This window comes from Neodiprion lecontei, chromosome 1, assembly GCF_021901455.1.
Source record: "Neodiprion lecontei isolate iyNeoLeco1 chromosome 1, iyNeoLeco1.1, whole genome shotgun sequence".
NCBI lineage: Eukaryota > Metazoa > Arthropoda > Insecta > Hymenoptera > Diprionidae > Neodiprion > Neodiprion lecontei.
In genome coordinates, this window is record NC_060260.1 from 38,234,531 (window position 1) to 38,258,108 (window position 23,578).

At 41.2% G+C, this 23,578-nt stretch overlaps 1 protein-coding gene across 1 annotated transcript; it reads right to left on the reverse strand.

Moving 5' to 3' along the window:
- Positions 1 to 8,950: 8,950 nt before the first annotated feature.
- On the reverse strand, positions 8,951 to 17,316 carry LOC107227677 (enhancer of split mbeta protein-like). Its single transcript, XM_015668893.2, has 4 exons — positions 16,786 to 17,316; positions 16,203 to 16,292; positions 11,520 to 11,792; positions 8,951 to 11,131 (listed from the first exon to the last, which is right to left on the reverse strand). Exons 1-4 carry the CDS (start codon positions 16,837 to 16,839, stop codon positions 10,670 to 10,672), a joined length of 879 nt encoding a protein of 292 aa, XP_015524379.1. The 5' UTR covers positions 16,840 to 17,316; the 3' UTR covers positions 8,951 to 10,669.
- Between the last annotated feature and the right edge of the window lie 6,262 nt (positions 17,317 to 23,578).

Sequence of the window (23,578 nt, forward strand, 5' to 3'; positions counted from 1 at the left end):
TACTCAACCCCGGCCCCCTATTTTGACAGCGGAGTTTACCCACCTCCAGCAGCTTCTTATTCAGCTCACCCACTCTTCCGGGAGCGTGAGTGGCACCGCAAAGATTAAATTTCTTTCTATCGAGATTCTTACGCAGATAGAAGAATCGGCATGACTGTTAGTAGTCAGCTTTGTTCCATAGAAACTTTAGGCATAGGTTTGTATTACATAGATTCTGAGTACCATTCGGGCAGTTGAAGGACGATTAATTCACTATTAATTATCAGTGCAGGATGATCAACATGATCATTAAAATGGTTTCCAGCCATTTCTGACATGTTCAGATCCAGACCAATTAAAATTACTATTTTCCATCTTCGATACACGTCATACTTGACAGTCACATCATCATTCTTGCTACTAGCCATCGGAATCTTTCCAAACTGAAAGAAATCCACGACAATGAAACTTGATCACGTTACTATATAGAAATTTAATCTTTGAGAATATCGTTTGTCTACGCGAAAGCTCGACGAACCATCATACCCATCCTCACTTTCCTAATCCAATAGCATGCAAAATCTGAAATTTGTAAAACTAACTTTCCTTTGGATTTCACAGGCATGGTTCCATACTTGAGGACGAGGAACGGATCAAGCGCCCGTTGTGGTGGAAAGGAACTGACAGATCAACCGCTCGTGGGTCCCCAGTGCCGAACTGGTTTACATTTACACCTTTGGAGGCCGTGAGCTCGGAGCAACAGGCGAGGCTCAACCTGGCCCGCAGTTAATTGCCAGCATTTAATGAGGACTCTTTGACGGGCCGCGCACCGCCACGTTGCCTCCTGTGCCAGACCCGAACACTCCGAGCATCTCGCATCCGCGCACAACGTATCCCCCCGGCATTTCAGTGGGAGCAAGATGCATCCAAGACCTCCGTGCATCGGGACTCTATAGTTAAATAACAGGAGATGATGAGGCTAAACTGAACTGATCAACTGGGACAAGGATTGAGATGTCGTTACTGAAAGTTACGGTGTGAAGAAGTTAATGGTACAATGATACTTCCTACGAGAATGAACTATCTTGTTAAATAACACGCCGCTTAGTCGACTGAATTCGCAGTAATACTGAACGTTCATTTTTAGATCTTTTCACTCTCGTAATGCTCATTTGCTGCTAAATCAAGTTCAAGACTTTTTACTGTTTACAAATTGACTGACTTGATCTTATCCCGATCAGAACATCTTTCGCACTGGTATCATCTTTCAGCGGTACTTTTCGATGATTTTGATTGACCGTAAGACTATCACAAAGTACCTAACTGTGCAGTGCGTGTTTTACAGGTTGCACAGTTAGTCTTTGACCATCTGTGAAGCAAGGGTTCGGGGAACCCGTCGCAGTTCAGGTATAAAGGCAAGCTGTGAAGTGACCTGTCGTAAACGGAGTTGGGATACTGTAGCTATGCACGTACTCAACGGGTATAGGTATCCGTAAAGCATCGCGGTTGACAAAAAGCTAGGCGAATTAATGTGCAAACAAGTTTTCAGCATGATTTATGCTGATTGAATGCAATTAAACGAAAATTACGATCATCATCTTCGCGGCTCTAGCACTTATATCTGACACGCTCCAGCTTGTAATATGTGCTACTAAACGGGCAACGGGAAGTCCGCTTTTTACTCCCGAGGAAACGCGCTTCATACAATTATACCTCCGAGAGAAAAACAACCCTCAGCTGGATGCTAACGCGTAAAGCGAAGCAGAGCTTCTCTCTCTCTCTCTCTCTCTCTGTGCATTTTCTATTGCAGTCCTTCTCGCAGGATGTGCTCGCAACGGACCGCAAAAAGATTTGAAGAATTTCTTACTGGTAAAAGAATGTTACTCACACTAAAGTTTATCGCTTTTGAAACCAGAGGAACCCGAGATCCAAATATTTTGTTATTTATTTATTATTTCATTAATTTTTGTTAAACTAATTGTAAAATGAAATTCAGATCACGTTGAAGAATATTTACGTAACAGTTTTTAGTCCTTCTTCGTCAGTGCTACGCAAAATTAAACTCAACCAATCCCATGGATATTTTGCTTTTTGCGGATAAACGGAACGTTGAATCGGGTAACTTTATTAATTCCGAAAAAGCTTCATCAGAATGTTTTCCGGATTCGAGTCATTATTTTACTCCGAAAATCGCATGTCGGTGAGAAAAATCTGTAAAACCAGCAAAAGAAGGAATGGTAATCAATTCGCCTCCGGGGTCCCAGAACCATTATAGGAGCGTGGCGGCACGGACCTTCCGCAGGACCAGGAGCAAGGAATCGATGTTGACATGCCGGTCAATTTTCCGGGATATGTTCCGCGACAAATCCATTCCTTACGTAATCAATTCCGCCCCTGCAGCCCCTCCGATCCGATATGCTGGAAATCTGCGGTTTCCGGTCAGCCTCGAAGCTTCCTGCTTAGAAGAGATTCTTAGAACCCTCATAAATCGTTAGGCAAAAGTGTCGATGGACAGGCATTAATGGTCTTTCCCCAACCTTCCGACCGACGTTCAACAAACAGGATATGTTATTTTGATCGTCATAGATCGAGCACTTTTAAAAAAGCCCAATTTTACGTATGCGGCATTATCGAAGTCGTGCACAATTCTTTCCTCCTGTTTTGGTGAAAATTTCAGACGAGAATGAGCGGGGCGCTTCGGGGTGGCCTGGCCGCGGTACTTTTGAAACTTGCGAACCTTTATTTTCTTTGTCGTTCTTATTGTCACCTTCGTGTTCGAATCCACTCAAATCGACCTTCCGTACAATGCGGTCGGCGAGGGTACAAAGCCTCTGAGAAACCTGCCGCCATTTTGAGCTCGCCGACAAAAGAGCCGCCATTTTGATTTAGTGGCGGCGATTGTCAATGGTTCGATTGTTGGCAAACTACGAGCGTTTCACCCCTCGAGCCCTTCCACTCCGTCGCACAATCTCAGATCTGACAAGCTGCGGCTGCACTGACTTTCCCATTCGCGTTGCCGCCATTCGACGCCCAACGAATGCGTTCTGTGACACTGGTTTGATATTTATATGCAACGCATTGTGATTGGTACAGAAGGGGTGCCAGCGATACCTGCGTGTGGTCCAGATTTTACTTACATTCGTTTTTTCCTTCACCACTTTTATACCAAATTGTGGGAAATACTGACGCGACCAAATTCTTTCCGATATGACCTTACGGAGATGGATGAATGAATGCGACCCCCTCACGTTAAGAGCTTCGAAAGAGATTCAGGACACCGGAAAAAGTCTAACCTCACCACTTAACGATCCTTAAACCGGTTCAACACGTATGTGAATCCCCACTATGCACGTTTTATGGTTCTGAGGTTTTTGTTAGATATTCTTTTTCGCATTGCTACATGGCTTTTTATTCTTAAACCGTTAGCGGTTAGTCAATCGGAGGATGCTGAGTCGCCATTAATATTTATTTGTATCAATAGTTTGTTATGCGATCTTGGAGTTCTAACTGAAGGATGTACGGGCGTGTAGGTCGAAATCGTGCTAGGTCAACGAAAATTACACAAATTATTCTCATCTTTATTTTAGAATCCTGTCTAATATTAGGAAGTGATTGTCTGTACCGGACTTATTTTACTTTCAATTTTGGGTGATTTTCCTGATTTGATCCTTATCAAAAACTGTCAGACTCAATGTAAAATCATGAAAAATTAAAAGTAAAGTAACTCCGTTATGAATTAAACAATCGCTTCCAAATTTTTCACAGGTATTTAAAATCAAAGTAAAAACAATTTGCATAATTTTTATCGACTTAACAGGAATTCGATCTACGTCCCTATACATCTTTAATTATGCAACAGCATTATAACGAGTATTACATGTGTTGAAAATTATATATTATAAGCAATATTGGGTTGCCTCATTTTTCCTTTTGCAGGAAAATTAAGGCTTCCTAATATCGTTTCGTATTTTCAGATATGTATCTATATACTTTTTGAAATGATTTCACACAGTTCTAGAATTTTTACAAAAGTATGAACATTACCATACAAACATGCAGAGTTGTGAGCAATTTGAACTTACTCCTGAGATAAGAGTAGTAAGTAGAATTGTCACGCTCAGGCGAGTGGCGCCACTTTATGGATACAGTGTATACAGTTGCTCGTGGATGACTTACGTGCAAATTGCAGGTTAGCAGGCGCAGTCTCGCGTTTCTCTAGCGCCTTTAAGGAGGCTTTTGAGTTGACATCACAGTATTCGGGTTGCCTAAATAGCAAGCTGAAAATTGTCATGTTTGATATCTTCTAATAAGGTTTCAGCATTGTGAAAAATTGAATTTCAAACTAATGAATTTTCAATGAGTAAGATAAAACATACTATGGTGAATATTATTCTACATGTATAAAACTTTTTGTCTCTAATTCTAGTCATACGACTCTTCCTACACAAAACGGATCTGAAGCAATCCAAGACAAAAGACATTCCAATCGTCGTGGGACCGAAAGCTGAAAAATGCGACTAGAATGTGGAGAATCAATGATTTATTCATTTCAATCCAGATTACATGTAGAAGTAACAATACATCATCATACATGATATATCGTATACTGCAGTGGTGAGTTGCGCTTGTACTCAAGCCGAAAGTTGGACTACACTTACTGACTACGACAATCACTATCTGATATACTATTTTTCATATTTTGCTTTTAAGATAATGTATACTGCATTACTTTATTCTGTTATAGTATTTAAACTAATTATGTAATGTTCAATCATACTGTTGCATTCCGTTTTGTCTTTCACTTTTATATTATTGATATCAAGTTGAATTTCTACACACTGACACCTAACACTTGTACTAGAATTAAGACATATTAAATAAACGGCTAAAAATTGGCAGCTATAAGGTTATGCTTTTTTTCCCCCAACTTTTCAGCAACCCGGTCAGGATTTCATGTGTTTTGGCCGGAGCTCGTGCTTCATTCTTGCTTTTTTTGCAATTTTTGGACGACGAAGTTTTCCTAGCTGGAAAAGATTTCTACGATTGTTCGTAGAATATTTGTGCCCTAAGATATACGAAGAAGACATATAGAACAGCGTTGGACCTACGATTGAAAGAATACTAAGGAAGTTACTCATTTTTTGGTTGCCACTATACATTCGATTTTTACAGCGCGTTCAAGCTATACGTAATCAATTCTTCTTCAAAATCACGCTGCGACAGTGAATACAAGAATCAATTCCAGCATTATTCAAAATTGGACAATTTTCGAATAAAAAATTAGAAGGGGTTAGAATTCCTATTATGACGATTTTTGTGAAAAATGTGAAAAACACAGGTTCTCGTTTTTCGGCTGTAACTGTTGATCCGTTGCTCGCAGCGTATTGGGACTGCGCTTAATCGATTCCTTTCGCAAAATTACGTCGGAATAGTGCCGCAAAGACTTTATTCCAGCCCTTCTCAAAATCGCGAAAATTTTCGTCAAAAATACAAAGGGGTTAACCTTCCTTTTTTTTTGACCAAAAAATCTTTCGTCTCAGAATTGATTTGTATGACTATTTCCCGACCAATTGGGACCCCAGGAACTCAAAAAACGCAGCGAAAAGAGCCTGGGACCAACAGCAGAGGGATGACGACGAAAAGATGTTCAGCTGAAAAATGTGAAAAACACAGGTTCTCGTTTTTCGGCTGTAACTTTTGATCCGATGCTCGCAGCGTATTGGGACTGCGCTTAATCGATTCCTTTCGCAAAATTACGTCGGAATAGTGCCGCAAAGACTTTATTCCAGCCCTTTTCAAAATCGCGAAAATTTTCGCCAAAAATACAAAGGGGTTAACCTTCCTTTTTTTTTGACCAAAAAACTTTTCGTCTCAGAATTGATTTGTATGACTCTTTCCCGACCAATTGGACCCCCAGAAACTCAAAAAACGCAGCGAAAAGAGCCTGGGACCAACAGCAGAGGGATGACGACGAAAAGATGTTCAGCTGAAAAATGTGAAAAACACAGGTTCTCGTTTTTCGGCTGTAACTTTTGATCCGATGCTCGCAGCGTATTGGGACTGCGCTTAATCGATTCCTTTCGCAAAATTACGTCGGAATAGTGCCGCAAAGATTTTATTCCAGCCCTTTTCAAAATCGCGAAAATTTTCGCCAAAAATACAAAGGGGTTAACCTTCCTTTTTTTTTGACCAAAAAATCTTTCGTCTCAGAATTGATTTGTGTGACGCTTTCCCGACCAATTGGACCCCCAGGAACCCAGAAAACGCAGCGAAAAGTACGTGGGATCATCAGCAGAGAAATTACGATGCAGAAAGCAGCAATTGGAAAATGTCCAAAACACAGGTTCTCCTTTTTGGCTGTAACTTTTGATCCGATGCTCGCAGCGTATTGGGACTGCGCTTAATCGATTCCTTTCGCAAAATTACGTCGGAATAGTGCCGCAAAGACTTTATTCCAGCCCTTCTCAAAATCGCGAAAATTTTCGTCAAAAATACAAAGGGGTTAACCTTCCTTTTTTTTTGACCAAAAAATCTTTCGTCTCAGAATTGATTTGTATGACTATTTCCCGACCAATTGGGACCCCAGGAACTCAAAAAACGCAGCGAAAAGAGCCTGGGACCAACAGCAGAGGGATGACGACGAAAAGATGTTCAGCTGAAAAATGTGAAAAACACAGGTTCTCGTTTTTAGGCTGTAACTTTTGATCCGATGCTCGCAGCGTATTGGGACTGCGCTTAATCGATTCCTTTCGCAAAATTACGTCGGAATAGTGCCGCAAAGACTTTATTCCAGCCCTTTTCAAAATCGCGAAAATTTTCGCCAAAAATACAAAGGGGTTAACCTTCCTTTTTTTTTGACCAAAAAACTTTTCGTCTCAGAATTGATTTGTATGACTCTTTCCCGACCAATTGGACCCCCAGAAACTCAAAAAACGCAGCGAAAAGAGCCTGGGACCAACAGCAGAGGGATGACGACGAAAAGATGTTCAGCTGAAAAATGTGAAAAACACAGGTTCTCGTTTTTCGGCTGTAACTTTTGATCCGATGCTCGCAGCGTATTGGGACTGCGCTTAATCGATTCCTTTCGCAAAATTACGTCGGAATAGTGCCGCAAAGACTTTATTCCAGCCCTTTTCAAAATCGCGAAAATTTTCGCCAAAAATACAAAGGGGTTAACCTTCCTTTTTTTTTGACCAAAAAACTTTTCGTCTCAGAATTGATTTGTATGACTCTTTCCCGACCAATTGGACCCCCAGAAACTCAAAAAACGCAGCGAAAAGAGCCTGGGACCAACAGCAGAGGGATGACGACGAAAAGATGTTCAGCTGAAAAATGTGAAAAACACAGGTTCTCGTTTTTCGGCTGTAACTTTTGATCCGATGCTCGCAGCGTATTGGGACTGCGCTTAATCGATTCCTTTCGCAAAATTACGTCGGAATAGTGCCGCAAAGACTTTATTCCAGCCCTTTTCAAAATCGCGAAAATTTTCGCCAAAAATACAAAGGGGTTAACCTTCCTTTTTTTTTGACCAAAAAACTTTTCGTCTCAGAATTGATTTGTATGACTCTTTCCCGACCAATTGGACCCCCAGAAACTCAAAAAACGCAGCGAAAAGAGCCTGGGACCAACAGCAGAGGGATGACGACGAAAAGATGTTCAGCTGAAAAATGTGAAAAACACAGGTTCTCGTTTTTCGGCTGTAACTTTTGATCCGATGCTCGCAGCGTATTGGGACTGCGCTTAATCGATTCCTTTCGCAAAATTACGTCGGAATAGTGCCGCAAAGATTTTATTCCAGCCCTTTTCAAAATCGCGAAAATTTTCGCCAAAAATACAAAGGGGTTAACCTTCCTTTTTTTTTGACCAAAAAATCTTTCGTCTCAGAATTGATTTGTATGACTATTTCCCGACCAATTGGGACCCCAGGAACTCAAAAAACGCAGCGAAAAGAGCCTGGGACCAACAGCAGAGGGATGACGACGAAAAGATGTTCAGCTGAAAAATGTGAAAAACACAGGTTCTCGTTTTTCGGCTGTAACTTTTGATCCGATGCTCGCAGCGTATTGGGACTGCACTTAATCGATTCCTTTCGCAAAATTACGTCGGAATAGTGCCGCAAAGACTTTATTCCAGCCCTTCTCAAAATCGCGAAAATTCTCGTCAAAAATACAAAGGGGTTAACCTTCCTTTTTTTTTGATAAAAAAATCTTTCGTCTCAGAATTGATTTGTATGACTATTTCCCGACCAATTGGACCCCCAGGAACTCAAAAAACGCAGCGAAAAGGGCCTGGGACCAACGGCAGAGGAATGACGACGAAAAGATGTTCAGCTGAAAAATGTGAAAAACACAGGTTCTCGTTTTTCGGCTGTAACTGTTGATCCGTTGCTCGCAGCGTATTGGGACTGCGCTTAATCTTTTCCTTTCGCAAAATTACGTCGGAATAGTGCCGCAAAGACTTTATTCCAGCCCTTTTCAAAATCGCGAAAATTTTCGCCAAAAATACAAAGGGGTTAACCTTCCTTTTTTTTTGACCAAAAAATCTTTCGTCTCAGAATTGATTTGTGTGACGCTTTCCCGACCAATTGGACCCCCAGGAACCCAGAAAACGCAGCGAAAAGTACGTGGGATCATCAGCAGAGAAATTACGATGTAGAAAGCAGCAATTGGAAAATGTCCAAAACACAGGTTCTCCTTTTTGGCTGTAACTTTTGATCCGATGCTCGCAGCGTATTGGGACTGCGCTTAATCGATTCCTTTCGCAAAATTACGTCGGAATAGTGCCACAAAGAGTTTTTTCCAGCACTTTTCAAAATCGCGAAAATTTTTGCCAAAAAAAACACAAAGGGATTTTGTGCATGTCCTTCCAATAATACATGTTTGCATAGGAGTCTGTCACAACCGTTCCCCTTCTGTAGATTGCAACTAACAGAAAATTGTTACAAAAAGAATAAATATATTTATTTCATGGATAATGTTACAAACTTCATGACAAATGCAACCAACATAATAATGAGATTAAATTCATTCGCGACTGTGTGTCACAAAAAAAGGAACGAATAGAAAGGCTTTTCATGTGGATCCCGACGATAATTAATGATCTTCGTCCTTCTTCATGCTTAAAAATTTAATTGCTTTGAGTGAACGTCTTGAATTTTCGATTACAGCAATAATACCTCGAGTGGATCAGAGATGAAATCTTGCGAGAACTGATACGAATGAGACGTATTACAATTATAGTATATAAATAAAGTTTGTTCAATTCGTAAGTCTAGCATTCATAACTATATAATAGATTTCTCCTTATAAATATTAACAGCAATAATCTACGAATAAAATTAACTAATCATTCACATTAGTTTGACGTAATACTATATATATATGTATATATATATACATACATATACATACATACTGTATTTGTAGATCTACAAAGTAACAGAATAATAATGATAACCTGGGATACATTCGTATGAATTCTACAAACTACTACATTAAAGCCACGTACCAAAATCATCAACATTATCGTACATGTGTGTTCTATAGTGAATAAAGTTTTGTTTCCGCTTTGTACAAAAATAGATGTAGCAGTATTAAAATCATTGCAGATTTGAAAGATCACTTATTCATCGTGTACAGCCTCATCGATATTCACCTATACCTGCAGATGATTTCCTTCGGTTAATTCAAAAACGAGAATAGCTGCATCTATTCTATGCGGTTAGAGTCAAGGCTATTTGTAGTATAATCATTACCGTATCGATGTTAAAATTAACAATTAATAATCGTAAGGTGTCATATAATATTAATATAAATACATTACGCTTTAGAATAAAATAAACAATCACAGATTATTTTGTTTCTAATATAACTCGTGAGGTATTCTACCCTGAATTTGATTTTTGAACCTAAATCGGATACGAGTAGTTCCTATAACGATCAATCAACCTGTAGGAATGTAGAAAGGGGCCTTGCCGGTTAATTATGTTTTATATTGCAACTCTCAACTCGAATAAATATGATATCAAGACGACAATAAGACAATTTTTGTGGAATTATTGCATACTTTTCATGAATCATAAGCTATAGGAGAACAACTCAGGGGAATAGGATTAAGCGACAACTTAAACTAACATACAGTATTCGTACAAGTCATAAGAAAAAATCTTACTGTATCGCTAAATTAATTTAAAAAGAACTAACATGAAGCAAATATGTATCACATTGTCATCGCAGATGAATATATAATTATTTCGAATCACGAAATGAACCCGTTAAATAATCTATGTATATATATTAAATGAACGAGTAGGCTTATGATAAAAAAAATGTACGGAAAAATAATGCGTTCTGCATATTGAAGCGATGACACGATTGCGAAAATTGATCGAATAGTCGACGAAAAGGGTGCTGTAGATTCTTTAACAAAATCAAGAACGGGAGTACTATATTGATTACCATTTGAAAAACAATATATATCGAAACGAATGTATGTGCAATTAAAATAATTGGTTTCTGTTTTTTTGATTGTAATTCTCAATCATTATTTCAAATATAGAATTTAATAAATTTATTCGAATGTAAGCATGGGAAACAAAAATTCAAAATCTGCTACCGTCAACGCGATTGCAGTCGGTTAAGTAGGGCTTCACCTACCATCGCCCGAAGCATGAAGAACGATGTTGGCCTGACTACCAGGGTCTCCACATCGGATCACCATCGTCAACATTCTCGACGTCGATCTCTTCGTCGTCATCGGCAACTGGTTGAGCGTTATGATCGGTTCTGGCCTGACGATCGACCGTCGGTAACCGATTATCGGGGGAGAGATCGATGGAGCATCCAGCCCGAGGGATCGAGATCTGTGTTTCTTTACCGACGAGGCTCGGCGGCGCCAATTCCTTACCGACTTGACAAGGAGGAGTGTGCGGCCGTTCGGTAACGTTAACCTTGTCACCACGGTAGGGATGCAGCGTTACCCGTGGAGACGAATTCTGTCTCGGGGGTGGTGAACCCCTGGTGCTACTGCCGGCAGGGCTTACCGACCTCACCAAAAGCTTCGCCGTTTTGTCCAAGCTCCCTAAGGTTGGCGAAACCAGCGATGATCTTGACGTCATCGGAGACGAAGGAGGGGAATTCGCTCTTTGCGGGACCTGCGCGAAAAGGAAACGATCGATCAATAGCGTGAAAATTGCTAAAGATCACGAATTTCTGACACAGGGGAAGTGCGATAAAGAAACTTGATTAGACGTTTCATTGGTCTAGACGAATTTCAGTGACTTTCGTTAGTCAGAATTTGATATTGTAAAGAGCAAATGAATGAAAATATAAATTTTCAAAGGAGTACCAATAAGAACTTCCCTTTCATGGCATTTTACGAGACGGTAGTTAAATATTAGCGATTTTTGCATTTGATGGAATAACCGAGGTTTCGCTTCATCAGTCAATAAAATTAGACAAAATTCTAATACCGGCTTTCTCACGGATTCTGAGAAAATTGAAGTGATCAAAGTGACAAAAGTAACAACGTAAATATTTGACCTGGATCTCTATTTGCCTGGTGGCTTGAAGACCCGAAGCAAGATGTCGAGCAAGCCGATCGGCAGCTTCTCCAGGAAGAGCGGTGAGAAATCTACAAGCCTCAGCAGCGCAGTGTCCAAAGCCTGATCGCCACCGGCTCTCCGACGAATCTTCACCTGGGACAGCGACTGTCGACAATCCGGAGGGTCGCGAGGCCTGAAGACGTTGAAGGTGCCGTACAGTCAGCTCTAAAATGTCGGCCTTTTCGAGCTTGCTGATGTTCTCTCCTTCTGTCTGTAAAAACGAAGCAAATGTGAACTATTTTTCGTTCAATTACTTCACGATTTTACATCATAGATGACTTAGGGATCAGAGAAGAGAGTGAGATCTAGATCTCGGTTCCATAAATCGTTTGCAGCAGTCGCGTTTTATTGGGAGCTTGTTAATCTACTTATTCAATTAAAGGCAAACTGGGATTATTTTCTCCACTTTTTTGCAGACTCCAGTGACCGGACACCAATCGCACTTGCTTCACGGTATTGCGTGAAGTGAAGCATAAAGTCGATTTCAACACAAGCCTTGAACTACGATCGTTCCGACGATACAAGGAATGTTTGTGATCTCTGGCCCCGGTACCGGAAATCCAAGATCAAAATCTCGTGCTCGTGGTTTACACTCGCTGGAGATAATGACGATACTGAAATGCTCTACAAATTTGAACCTGATCGCCTGACTAGTTCCTGAGATATCGTCCGCGGTGTGCGTAGGTCTAAAGAACCATCTCGATCAACGCCTACGCGGAGAATAGGATTAGTTACACTACACGGAGTGCTATCATCAAGTCACCACGTTGTATGAGGACCATATAACAAGTTTTTGGAGTATATCGCCCTCATTGCTGTACAATAAAATAAACTCAATAAAACTGCGATTATCAGGGTTCTCGTAAGTTTCATCAACCTGAGCCAGGTAAAAAAACCTGTCGAGTTTTTTGGCGCCCTGCAATTTCTTTCGAATCTCGTAAGGAAATCAATTATAGGTTGATGAAAGGATACCAATTTATCATCAATGTATCGTATAAATTTACACATAAATAATACCGACTCCGAAGATCAAGTTGTCTCGTGAGTTTTGAGCAACCGATGGAGAAGAGATTTTATAGAGAGGAAACTCGATGCGGTATTTTGGCACAACCTCTAGCGAGTCGCGTCCAAGCTACACGATAGAAATTTCAATGAAAAAAGCTTATCCCGAAGAGAGATAAGCCCAGATAAATGTTCGCGAACCTTACAACAGTTTCGGGACAAATCGTCGGTACGAAAATCTACTCAATGACAGTAGCGCGGAATTCTCTCTACCACAAACAAACTCCGTGCGTGAGAATGGCCAACTTATAATAAGAAATCGATTAATTACGTCGCGACTCGTTGGATGGCGCCATAAAAAGAGAGCTGAACCTAGACTGGCGTCTCGTTGGTAGATCTCTCAAAGCACGTTGAAGTTGTCTGCAACACGAAAGGCGGCAAGTTACGCCGTTCTGGTTGGCGTTGCGCGTTCTTGTATTCAAATTCCGGCAATGAAATTGAATCGCTCCACGGTCTGGTGGCGCGAGGTCGGTTCACACGGAATCTTCGACGGCTAGAAACGCGTACCGAAGCAACCGGGCAACGTTGCAGGGCCGATACAGGAGGAGGTCGGAAGCGCGTCGAAGCGAGGATCGTGCGCGACCGAATCCTCGGCTCCGTGGCGCCTTTTTTAACCCGCTCCAAGGCCCGGAGACGATGCTGCTAATACCGTTTTTATTACTTGTGTGGGTTTTCGAGGTTTTGTCAGACTTGTTCGCTCACCGGGGATTGTTTGCTTTGTCTCGAGCGCGGCGAATTCGGGTTAAAAGTCGACATCACCTCCGATGGCATCGTGCCGGGTACGTTGGAGTATCCTGGACGTTTGCTACACCCGCAGCATCCGGCAGATATCGACTCTGAACTCGTTTCAATTAACAGAAATCTGGTTTTAACTGACCACGTTTTATATTCTTAATTTTTTTATTGCTATTTATAATATTACTTGTCAAAGGTTGCTTCGTATTCGCCAAGTTTTAGTCGTCTTTAGATTATTTTATCTATGACTGTTTTTCTTGAGTCTGACAAGATCTTTTTTACCACGCTTACGAACAAAAGCAAAAATCAAAAAAGTTACCATTTTTCAAATATGTAATTTAATCTTATTTTTCCAATAAACCTGCGACTCTAATCAAAAAAAAAATCAATTTTGCTTTTTACCCACACGAATTGCATTAGAGTAAAATAAACAGGAAATTTTCCGAAAGTTCATAACTCAAAAACAATTTGAGATAAATATTTTCACAAAGTTACGAATTTTCTATTTTCGACAGGTAGAATGAAATTGAAAAAAATAACCAAAACAAAGATTCGACCGCAACATCTTACCCTATATTATCAAAAATATTTTCAGTTTTTTTATTCTTTCTCTCTACACTTGCGCATATATATATATATATATAATCGTATTCAAATTATCGATTTTACTTTTATATAAGATTTGCCATTTCGAAGATTGAATTTCACGCAACTCTGTTTGCTGCGAAATATTTTTTTACCGCGAACATCCAACCGAATTAAATAAATTTCCTAGTTCAAATCCTTCGCGTTTCCCAAGCGACGAAGGGTGCAATTTTCACTGATCATGGCTCGTTACGTAAATTGTTATTTACGTAGCAACTGTAATATTACACATGGATAGGTAGAATATGTATATCGACGATGAATAAATATCTCAGATTTGCGGAATTTGCTTCCTGGCGGTCAGCCTGCGTTAAATTATACAACCATTACTGCCACGCTGTTGAAAGGATCCGCAAAGAGCACATCAAGAGGCGATCGTCGAAGCACGAAATATCACGATTTACTCCGCTGTTATACTTAATTCGAAACAAAACGCGACCCGCGTTTCTCGGCTGCAGCGATGCGTTTCCTGCAGCGCACATCGGACGAATATAATTTTTATTTTATTTTTTTTCAAAAATGGCTCCAGTTCCCGCATCGAAGCTGCATAACGTATATAGATATATGTATTTCACGTTACGACACCGCATCAACGTCGTCGAACGCGTATAATTAAATTTTGTATACAAGAGAGTTTCTGAGAAGAAAATTACCCCGGTCAAAATTCAATGGGACATTAAACACACCCGTCTTTCTAATTTATGAATCCTTAAACTCCGGCTTTACCACAATTTATGCCGCTCTCATCCTCAGCGCTTTGCGTTACGCTGCGCTTAAACGCTCCTGAGCTTTCGGTATTATATAATATACTTCACACACGAAAAAGTACTGCAATAATTCGTTAAGTTCGCGAATGGTAACCAAAAATTATTCACTTATCTCGATCACGTCACCGATTAGAAGTGAAAGAAAGAGAAACTTATTACCGTCGATAGAAATTTCGACGATATTCCATGTTTCGGAAGTCTCGCAGTTTTTCTCCAGCCCCCCCCCCCCCCCCCCCATTTCTTCTTCATTCACGTCGAAATCCTGCAGACGTTTCAACAACTGGAACTTGTAGTGAGAAATTGAATCGTATTCTACGCACATAATAAATTATATCCCATAGCGAAGATGTTTTCAATAAATACCGCGATGCGAAAATTTCTCGCTCGCGGCAGTCAGGGGCTCGTTTTCTAATTTCTAACTACCGTAGGTGCAGTCTTACGAGATGTTCGCTCCGATATTATCGAAGAACGGTCCGTCCGTCGGGTTCCCGCATCCCTTTGGCGCCGTCGGTTTACGACGACCCGTTGAAGAGAGTATAATGAAAGGAAAGATTTTTAAACACGCGCCAAAGCCGTTGATACGTACATACATATAATATAAACGGGTTTTACTCCCCGCCAATCTTGCGGATCCTTTATGTATGCAAAGTCGATAAAAATTCTGTGCGAAACGGCGCGTCCGATCAAAACCCTCGGCCCAATAAACTTTATTATACGCGCAATTTATACTCTCAGACACCTGTTAAAGCCCCGCTGAGGCCTTGATATTGCAATGAAATTGCCCCGTCGCACCTTGGAACGACGATCCGAATTCACAATAAGACGAGAAAAATTTCGGACAAATTTAAAGCCGTTCAAACTTCGGTTCGAAAAGTCACGCGAAGATCGGCAAAACCGTTATATCGTTATCGAATTATCGAGTCAAGGGTTGAACACTGATTTACGTCCGAAAAGAGAATCGATCGACTCGTTTCCTTATTTCAAAGCACCCAAGAAACGCGATGCTGTGTCATTGAGCAGCAAATATTATAGCTATTCTGGATTAGGTTTTAAATTATATCCACGTACAGGTATACAATATTTTTATAACACGTCAGGAAATAGAACTGATTTCTAATTATTTTTACTTATGATTGTGAAATTGAATCGGTGATTCGGATCAAGAAGTTTGGTGATTTACTTTGAATGTCGAAATGCGGAGGTTCGGCAAACGAGTTTTATTCAAAACGTGATTCCGTTTTTCCACAGTTTAGAAGGTTGAAATTCATATCAAGAACCATTCCACAATAATTTACTGATTTTGAGAAATATCCTAAGCATTATTCCACCTCAATGTTAAAATTTGATCTGCCCACTCTTCGCCAATCTCCATAAATGCACAATCAAATCTATAGAACGTCGATGATGCTTACCTCCAAAGCGTCGACCATGAGATCCTTGAGTTCGTCAAGGCACCGGTTGATACGAGCACGCCGTTTCCGTTCCAGAAGAGGTTTGGTTATCTAACGAATCACAGTAGGAGAATTAGGATATACCCTTAATTGTCACTTCTCTCTCCAACTCTCCGAGGCGGCTTGGAGTTTCATTGAATCAAGTTGTCAGATTGAAATTAATCTCAACCGCAGCGTATCAACGCACGCGTGTAGGTATCTTTATTATATCCGTGCTTTTTGAGCCAACACCTTTTCGTACAAGGATAAATCGACGTTGAACCAATAGAAAATAATCAAAAATATCTTCCAAATGCAAACAGTTTCCACAGACAAATCATGGACGCACGAATTTGAAACTAAATTTTTTATCACATTATTACCGATACCGAATGGGTGATATCTTCGACTTTAAGAATAATCGGTTGCCGATTTACTCCGATTTTCCAAATTGAAACAGCGTTGTGACGAAATAATTTCAGATTGCGAAAAATCAGAACGTCATAACATCGTGACAGAAAAAAATCTAAACACCGGTATGTAAATATACTGTCCAAGTTCTTACCTTTTTGTATTGATAAGTCCTGGAAACCGGATGCGGATAATCGTACGACATCATTGCAGAATGACGTCTAATTCTCTGAGTTGCGTTCGGATAATGAGGCAATTAAAACACGGATGGGAACTGGGATTGAAGAACGACGTTCGCAAAAATTTCAGAAAATTCACACACTAAAAGACGAAAAAATTTCGCGGCCGCAACGAGATCGGCAAAGCAAAGGTCAGCCCAAACCGTTCCGAACCGTTGAGCGCATTCCGTAAACCGAGTGCAATGACAGCTGTGGCAAAAGCTGAGCGATCCCAGTTGGAAAAATCGTCGCACATACACGTGACGTTCGCTACTCGAGGTCTGCCGACGGACTGGATGGCAGTGCGACGGCAGCGGCGGCCATGCCGATAGACAGACCTTCAGCCACTTCAAAGGCCGGAGAGCTTTACCACCACCGCCACCGACGCTCTCAACAACGATCATCATCGTCACACCGTGCAGTTGGCGTTTCGGATACACCGACACAGATGCACCGATCTTCCTGGTTCTCCGCTGCACTTTTAACCCTGCACTCTAATCTTTCACCCCGTGTGCATGTGCACGCCGAATTGTACACTCGGGGACAATGAATCTAAACAGTTATGTTGGCAGCCCTGAGAAACCTACAGCGCCATATTCGGCCGAGCGCGAAACTAACTCAATCTCAGTAAACGTAACGTAACCCATGACCCTCGAATCTAACCTTAAAATATCGCAGGGATAATGACTTGTTGGATTGAGACGTATTCTGAGGTTAGATTCGACGGTCATGGGTTACGTTACGCTTATTGAGATTGAGTTTGTTTCGCGCACGGCCGACTGTGGCGCTGTAGGTTTTTCTGTGGTGCCAACGTAACTGTCTGGTGTAAAGAATTAGCCGTCTCAGATTCATTGTCTCCAAGTGTACATATAACACATACGTCGTTTGTTTCGTCGTCGACGCGGCACTTGACGAATCGTTATCGCCGGTTTAGGTACGCACTTGTTGGTTCACACCGACTAAATTGACTCAAATTTCTACCTCGTATATCGGCTTCGAGAGAGGCATGAGATGTTACAGAGGATAAGAATTGGTCGATCTCGTTGTATTTTATAAGAATATGAATAAAGATGTTTTCTGTTAGATCGGTTTGGCAGTTCTTATCGCCAAATTATTCCACTCACATTTCACCGTACCAATTTTCAATTTACAATAATATGGTCAATTAATACAAGCCTGTAATATGAATTTATCGAGCATTTCTTAGCGCTTGGTTGATAATTGTTTTACTAAATTCCCGATCATATGTGTAGGAAAAATGTCGGAGAATTGAGACAGGAATAATTGATATTTGTTCTATCCCGCGCAGTATCAAATAAACAATTCATTTTGCCCGATAAAATCTGCCTCCTTTAATTAGCGTTTAAAATTACGAGTAGGTATTAAAAAGATCAGAGGGTGCGGAAGGAGAAGAGAAAAATTTAGGGCAACCTGGCAGTTCCTTGAGGAATTTTCAATTCCCGTAAACTCGAGCCCCTTTTATTTACGCGCTCGTTTTCTTAATATTTATCTTGGGCTGGGAGGATCGAGTGTGCACGGTGTTTTGGGAATGCGTGGGTATATAATAAACCATCCGAGCCTGGAGAGAGTAAAAAATATCAAGAGAGACGAAGAAGCGCCTGGTCCGTTCCTGTCGACTTTTCCACGTCTGGATATCTTTCTCACATTCATAAACCGCGTATGGCTAATGGACTCACTTTGTCACGAGCGAGCATCAGAGCCTAGGTGCAAGGCTTTTTTCCTGACCTCGTCACGTGTCAGCTGCGATCGGCGCAATCAGAAACGGGCAAGGGGACCTCGGCCCAATTGAACTAAACGCATGAATGAAACGACATCGATGTTCCCAGAGTGTATAGATGTAACTCGGGAATTCGGAGCGGAAGGTGTGTCTGAGTGTTTGTTGCGAAAATAAAGAAAATAAAAAAAAATTTGAAAAGAAGTATAAATTGATTGTAATAAACATTGACACCTGTATTGAGGGATTGTTAAAAAGCTTTGGCGGGTGATTTCTTCACCGAGTTTGTAAGGCTCGATCATTGATTTTGGAAATCTAACGAGTTCTCAATCACAGTTGCCGAATTTTCAATCCCTCAAGACCCGAGTACAGTACACCATGAAATAAAATCTTTACTTTTTGAAAATCGTTTCAATAATAAATAATTCGCCACACTGTGAGAAATTTTTAGTTCCAGTTACCGCTCGGTCCTTGACTATTTTCATTTTTTACCAAAATCGAAAAATACAGTTCTAGGTAGAAAATGAAAATTAGTTTTCTAACTGTTACCGGAAAGCCTAGTATCCGTTACTATTCTTTCTCGTTACGATCACTGTTGCTACAACATTTTCTTCCAACTGTTGCGAAAATTTAACGCTCGTGCAACGATAAATTGACGTTAAAGCCTTATTTAACTAGAAAAGTAGAGTAAACCTTACAAACTGATTTTGCGTTGCAATAACCAAAAAAGGATCGACAATAGCGCAAAATGTTAACGCGTACCTCGTTTTTCGTAATTCCAACGATGTATTCAAACAGTTTTCTTTAACGATACCCGTTTCACTGAATTTTTCTAGTTACTACAACAAGAGCCCCTCGAATTCCGGGTCTGCGGCTCGGGCGTCTCACGTTTTTGACTCCGCCACGGCGTCTTTCGTTGCAGATAAGGGTGACTCGACACCGCGGTTCGGATCGACCGCAGGAGATGCTGCCCGGCGAATTCCTCCACCTGAGTTCACGCTTGGATTCGCGGGCGTCGGGTTGTTTTGATTCTTGCGGTCGCCTCGCGAGTCTTTCAAGACTCCCACAGATCTCCAGTGACTTTCGAGGGATTCACGTCGGGTCGCTTACCGGCTTGCTCTCACTCGGTAACTTCGGCCTGCGCAACCCCGAGTACCGGGAACCTAAACAATAATCAATTGCGTCACCAGGACGTGGGTTCGATTAAAAAACACCGCCACGGGTAACCCGACACCAAAGAATTTTGATTCTTGTTTCATATCGCGTCACGACTCGCCCTCGATTCGAGATCTGCACCGTAATTCGTTGCTCGAAAATCTCTGCCATGGTAGAAACTTGGAACTTTTCGGTGATCGAGGGCTTGCAGGGATTTGGATTAGAAGAAAGCCCGATGCGGTTAGAGGCGACGAAAATAATGAAGAAAGTGGAAACTCCAACCTGAGCAAAGTCACCTTGATCGTTTCCAAGAAAATTTCAACTATTCTAGGATAATCTCTGATGATTATTTTATAAACGAATTCTTATCTTCTTACCGCAATTCATCCCAAGATATTAATTACGCATCTGTACCTGATATTTTACAATTTAGAAAATTATTCCCGACTAATTCTCAAACGATGAATCATTTACAAGAATTTTTCGCACGATGATATTCTTTAGTGCTTAGAAACAGGATGGAACGATCGAACAGTGATGATACAACGACTTGCAATATCTATCTCCCTGTATTAAAGTAAAAACGACGAAAAAAGTTGATCAATCAACTTTATAGACCGCGATTTTTATAATCGTGTACAATATAATATATAATTGGCGTAAGATTAAAAAAATACACCCTGGATTTTGCAAAAAAAAAAAAAGAGAGGTTCGCCTTTGCGTCTAGTTATTTTTATTTTAATTTTTTATATCTTTAAATCTGACAAGCAGCCAGTGTTCTTTTCTCTCTCTCTCTCTCTTTCTCTCTCTCTCTCCCACTTTTTTTGCTCTCTTTTCTCCGCTATCGTGTTTAACGGCCCTTGGGCGTTATCGGGCGTCAAGACCCGACGTACGTGCGTCGAGTCGAGAACTTGGGCCCGAGGGCCCGGGGGCCCGGGGGCCCAGGGGGTGCGACCAGTGGAGAAACGGGCCTCGGCTGAATGAACGAATGAATGAACCCGTGGCGCATGCGCCCGTTCCCGTCTAAATATCACGTGTAACCGATACGCGACTGCGGCTCCGGGTACGGATGGGTTATGGCTATACCTTGAAGCCGCTGCGTACGTATCAAACTCCCTAATAACCAACGGACCGAGAAAATACGCGTATATGTTGATAGGTGCGTGCCTCGAGTGACCACGTGTGAATACCTGCACCTCCATACGTGTACACTCGATCGCGCGAGTAACGATTTCTCATTTTCCATGCTTCGGTGTAGCTTGCAGCTTCATGTGTGATACGTGATTTTCCGCGATTCTTTTTGAAATTGTGCCGAGCTCTTTATGATGATGAATTTGCAAATTCCTTTTCACGCCATTCCTTAGGGTTCCGTACCTCAATAGGGAAAAACGGAACCCTTATAGGATTATTTCGTTGTCCGTCCGTCTGTTAAGACCCTTTTTTTCAGGAACGGGTGGAGGTATCAATTGATTCGATTTAAATTGAAATCAATATTGAATACCGAGGGTTACGTTCCCTTGGGCATGTGAAAAATTCGAGCTTCTGAGTGAACGCAATCAAAAGGTACTGCCATTTGTGCCACATATTTTGAAACTTGCAAACTCACAAATCAAAACCTGTAGGGTACTTCGCGTTGACCTGGAATGATGAAATTTGGAGAGAAGCAAGGTTTCGCAAAATAAGTAAATGAAAAAGTTTGAAAATAGTTGATTTGTAGTTATATCACATAAAAAAAAAAAATTATTAAGATTGCACGGAACTCTCAGGGCGCGAGTTCTAATCCCACTTGTTCGGTTCTTTTTAATCTAGATACTCGAGTATCGCAGTTTGAGCAAGAAGTGGCTAAACTGTCGTATCAAAAGTTGGAGAGAAAGAGGCAAACGGTTTCAGCGATCTCTAATAATCTCTACAGCGAACAACATAAACATAAAAATATTAGAACCCGATCAGAAACGCAAGAGTATCATTTCGAACCTTTCAATTATAAAACCTTTTCTCAAGGTGCTGGTTTAGCTAATTAGCTTGTGTACTTGAATTTGCTTGGATTTATTCCTGTCTCAAACTATAGGGATGCTGTTTCATTCGTGCTTACTATTATCATCGCAAATAACATTGGTGGTAATATTTCAAACGGTTTTTTCGCATTTTCCAACCGTTAGCGGAATAACGCATAAATAAGATTACCCTTTTAACCTGGACTTGAGAACGTCCGAAAAATGACCTGAATAAAATTTCATGCGTCACAAATGGTTATGAAATTTTACTTTCACAGGTAATAGATCCAAAAAGAAAGAAACAAAAAAAAAACAAAAAAAAAAAAAAAAAAAACGGGATCAAATATTACACGAAACACAGAATACCTGCCCAATCAAACTAGGCAAACGATAAGGATAATGAGAATAATCGGAGACCGACGACGAGAGAAGTACGTTAAACGGTGCCGTACGACGAAGCAGAAGGATACGAAATCTGAACTCGAGGTGAAAAAAAATGTTGGAGAAAAAGTACCTACTTGGAGATAAAAAAGAAAAAAAAAAAAAAAAAGAAGAAAAAAAGAAAAAGGAAACAAAAAGTCAAAGAAAGAAACGAGAGCGGGATTGGGCCCGCGCTGGACGTGTGCGGGTCGCGTGTGAGGCTCGCGCCTACGTCCTTTCCTTTCCTTCCTCTCCCTATCTTCCCGTTCGCGCAGCGGGGCCTCAGGTCGGTCGGGCGACTCGGCCGGTGCCCGTGCCAGGCGGCCGAGGGGCCCACAGTTTACCGACCGACCGTCGACGAACCGACGAACCGACGAACCAACGAACCAACGAATGTCCCGTGTGGGACGCGGGGCCTCGGTTCGTTCTCACGGTAGCCTCCTCGGCCCGGCTGGGCCCTACAGAGGGGCCTTGCTTCCACTTGCTTCCTTCGTTCGCTTCTACGCTAATACGTCCCCCCCCCTTTCTTCCCCCCCTCCTCCTGCTCCTCCTCCTCCTCCTCCTCGCACACGCACGATCCGGCGCTCGCGTTCCCTCTCCATCTTTCGGCATAAAACTCCTTTCCAAAACGCAGGCGGAGGAGAAGAAGGGAGCAAAAAAGGGAGGGAGAGAGAGAGAGAGAGAGAAGCGAAGGGGGACCTCCGACACTTGGACCCAGAGAAAAGCAGATGCGTCTCGGTCAATCGACTCCATCTTTCTTTCTTTCTTTCTTTCTTTCTTTTCCTCGCTTTCATTCGCTTCTTCTCTTTTCATATTTTTCACCCCCCCGCCCCTCTTTTTTTCTCTCGTATCTCTCATTGTAGGCACGAAGGGTTTGAGGATTTTCGTCGTGTGTCGCTATTTGCTTACCGAGTGGTTGAACCTCGATGCAGGTTGACAGTTTCTTTCTTTGATATCTTGACCATTTTTTGCAATGAAATTAGTCGTTTGAAAATCGATACCTTTAGTTCAATTGATTGCCCTATTGAGGGATACATTTTTTACAATTTATCAAATCGATGTGCGGTGATTTTCTTGGATACATACAACTCTGTAATAACTAATAAAAGTGAAAAAAAAAACCAAAACAAAATGGGAAAATGAAAAACTAAAGCTCACGAGGCAATGACCTTTAGTTACAAATCCTTTAAAAATATTGAATAAGATTGGACAGATTGGATAGGGACGTGTCCTCTCCCCTTAAGGTGTGAATACATAATTTTTATCCAAATCATTTTCATTCCTTGTTTGATTTTCTCCATAAAGTATCGCGTTTGGAGTGAGAAAATGCAATTTATTATCTTGCATATAATTTTCCATATTTCAGTTTTTCAAGTCTACATTGTACGCACACATTTTCTAATTTTGAATAAACTTTCATCCGAA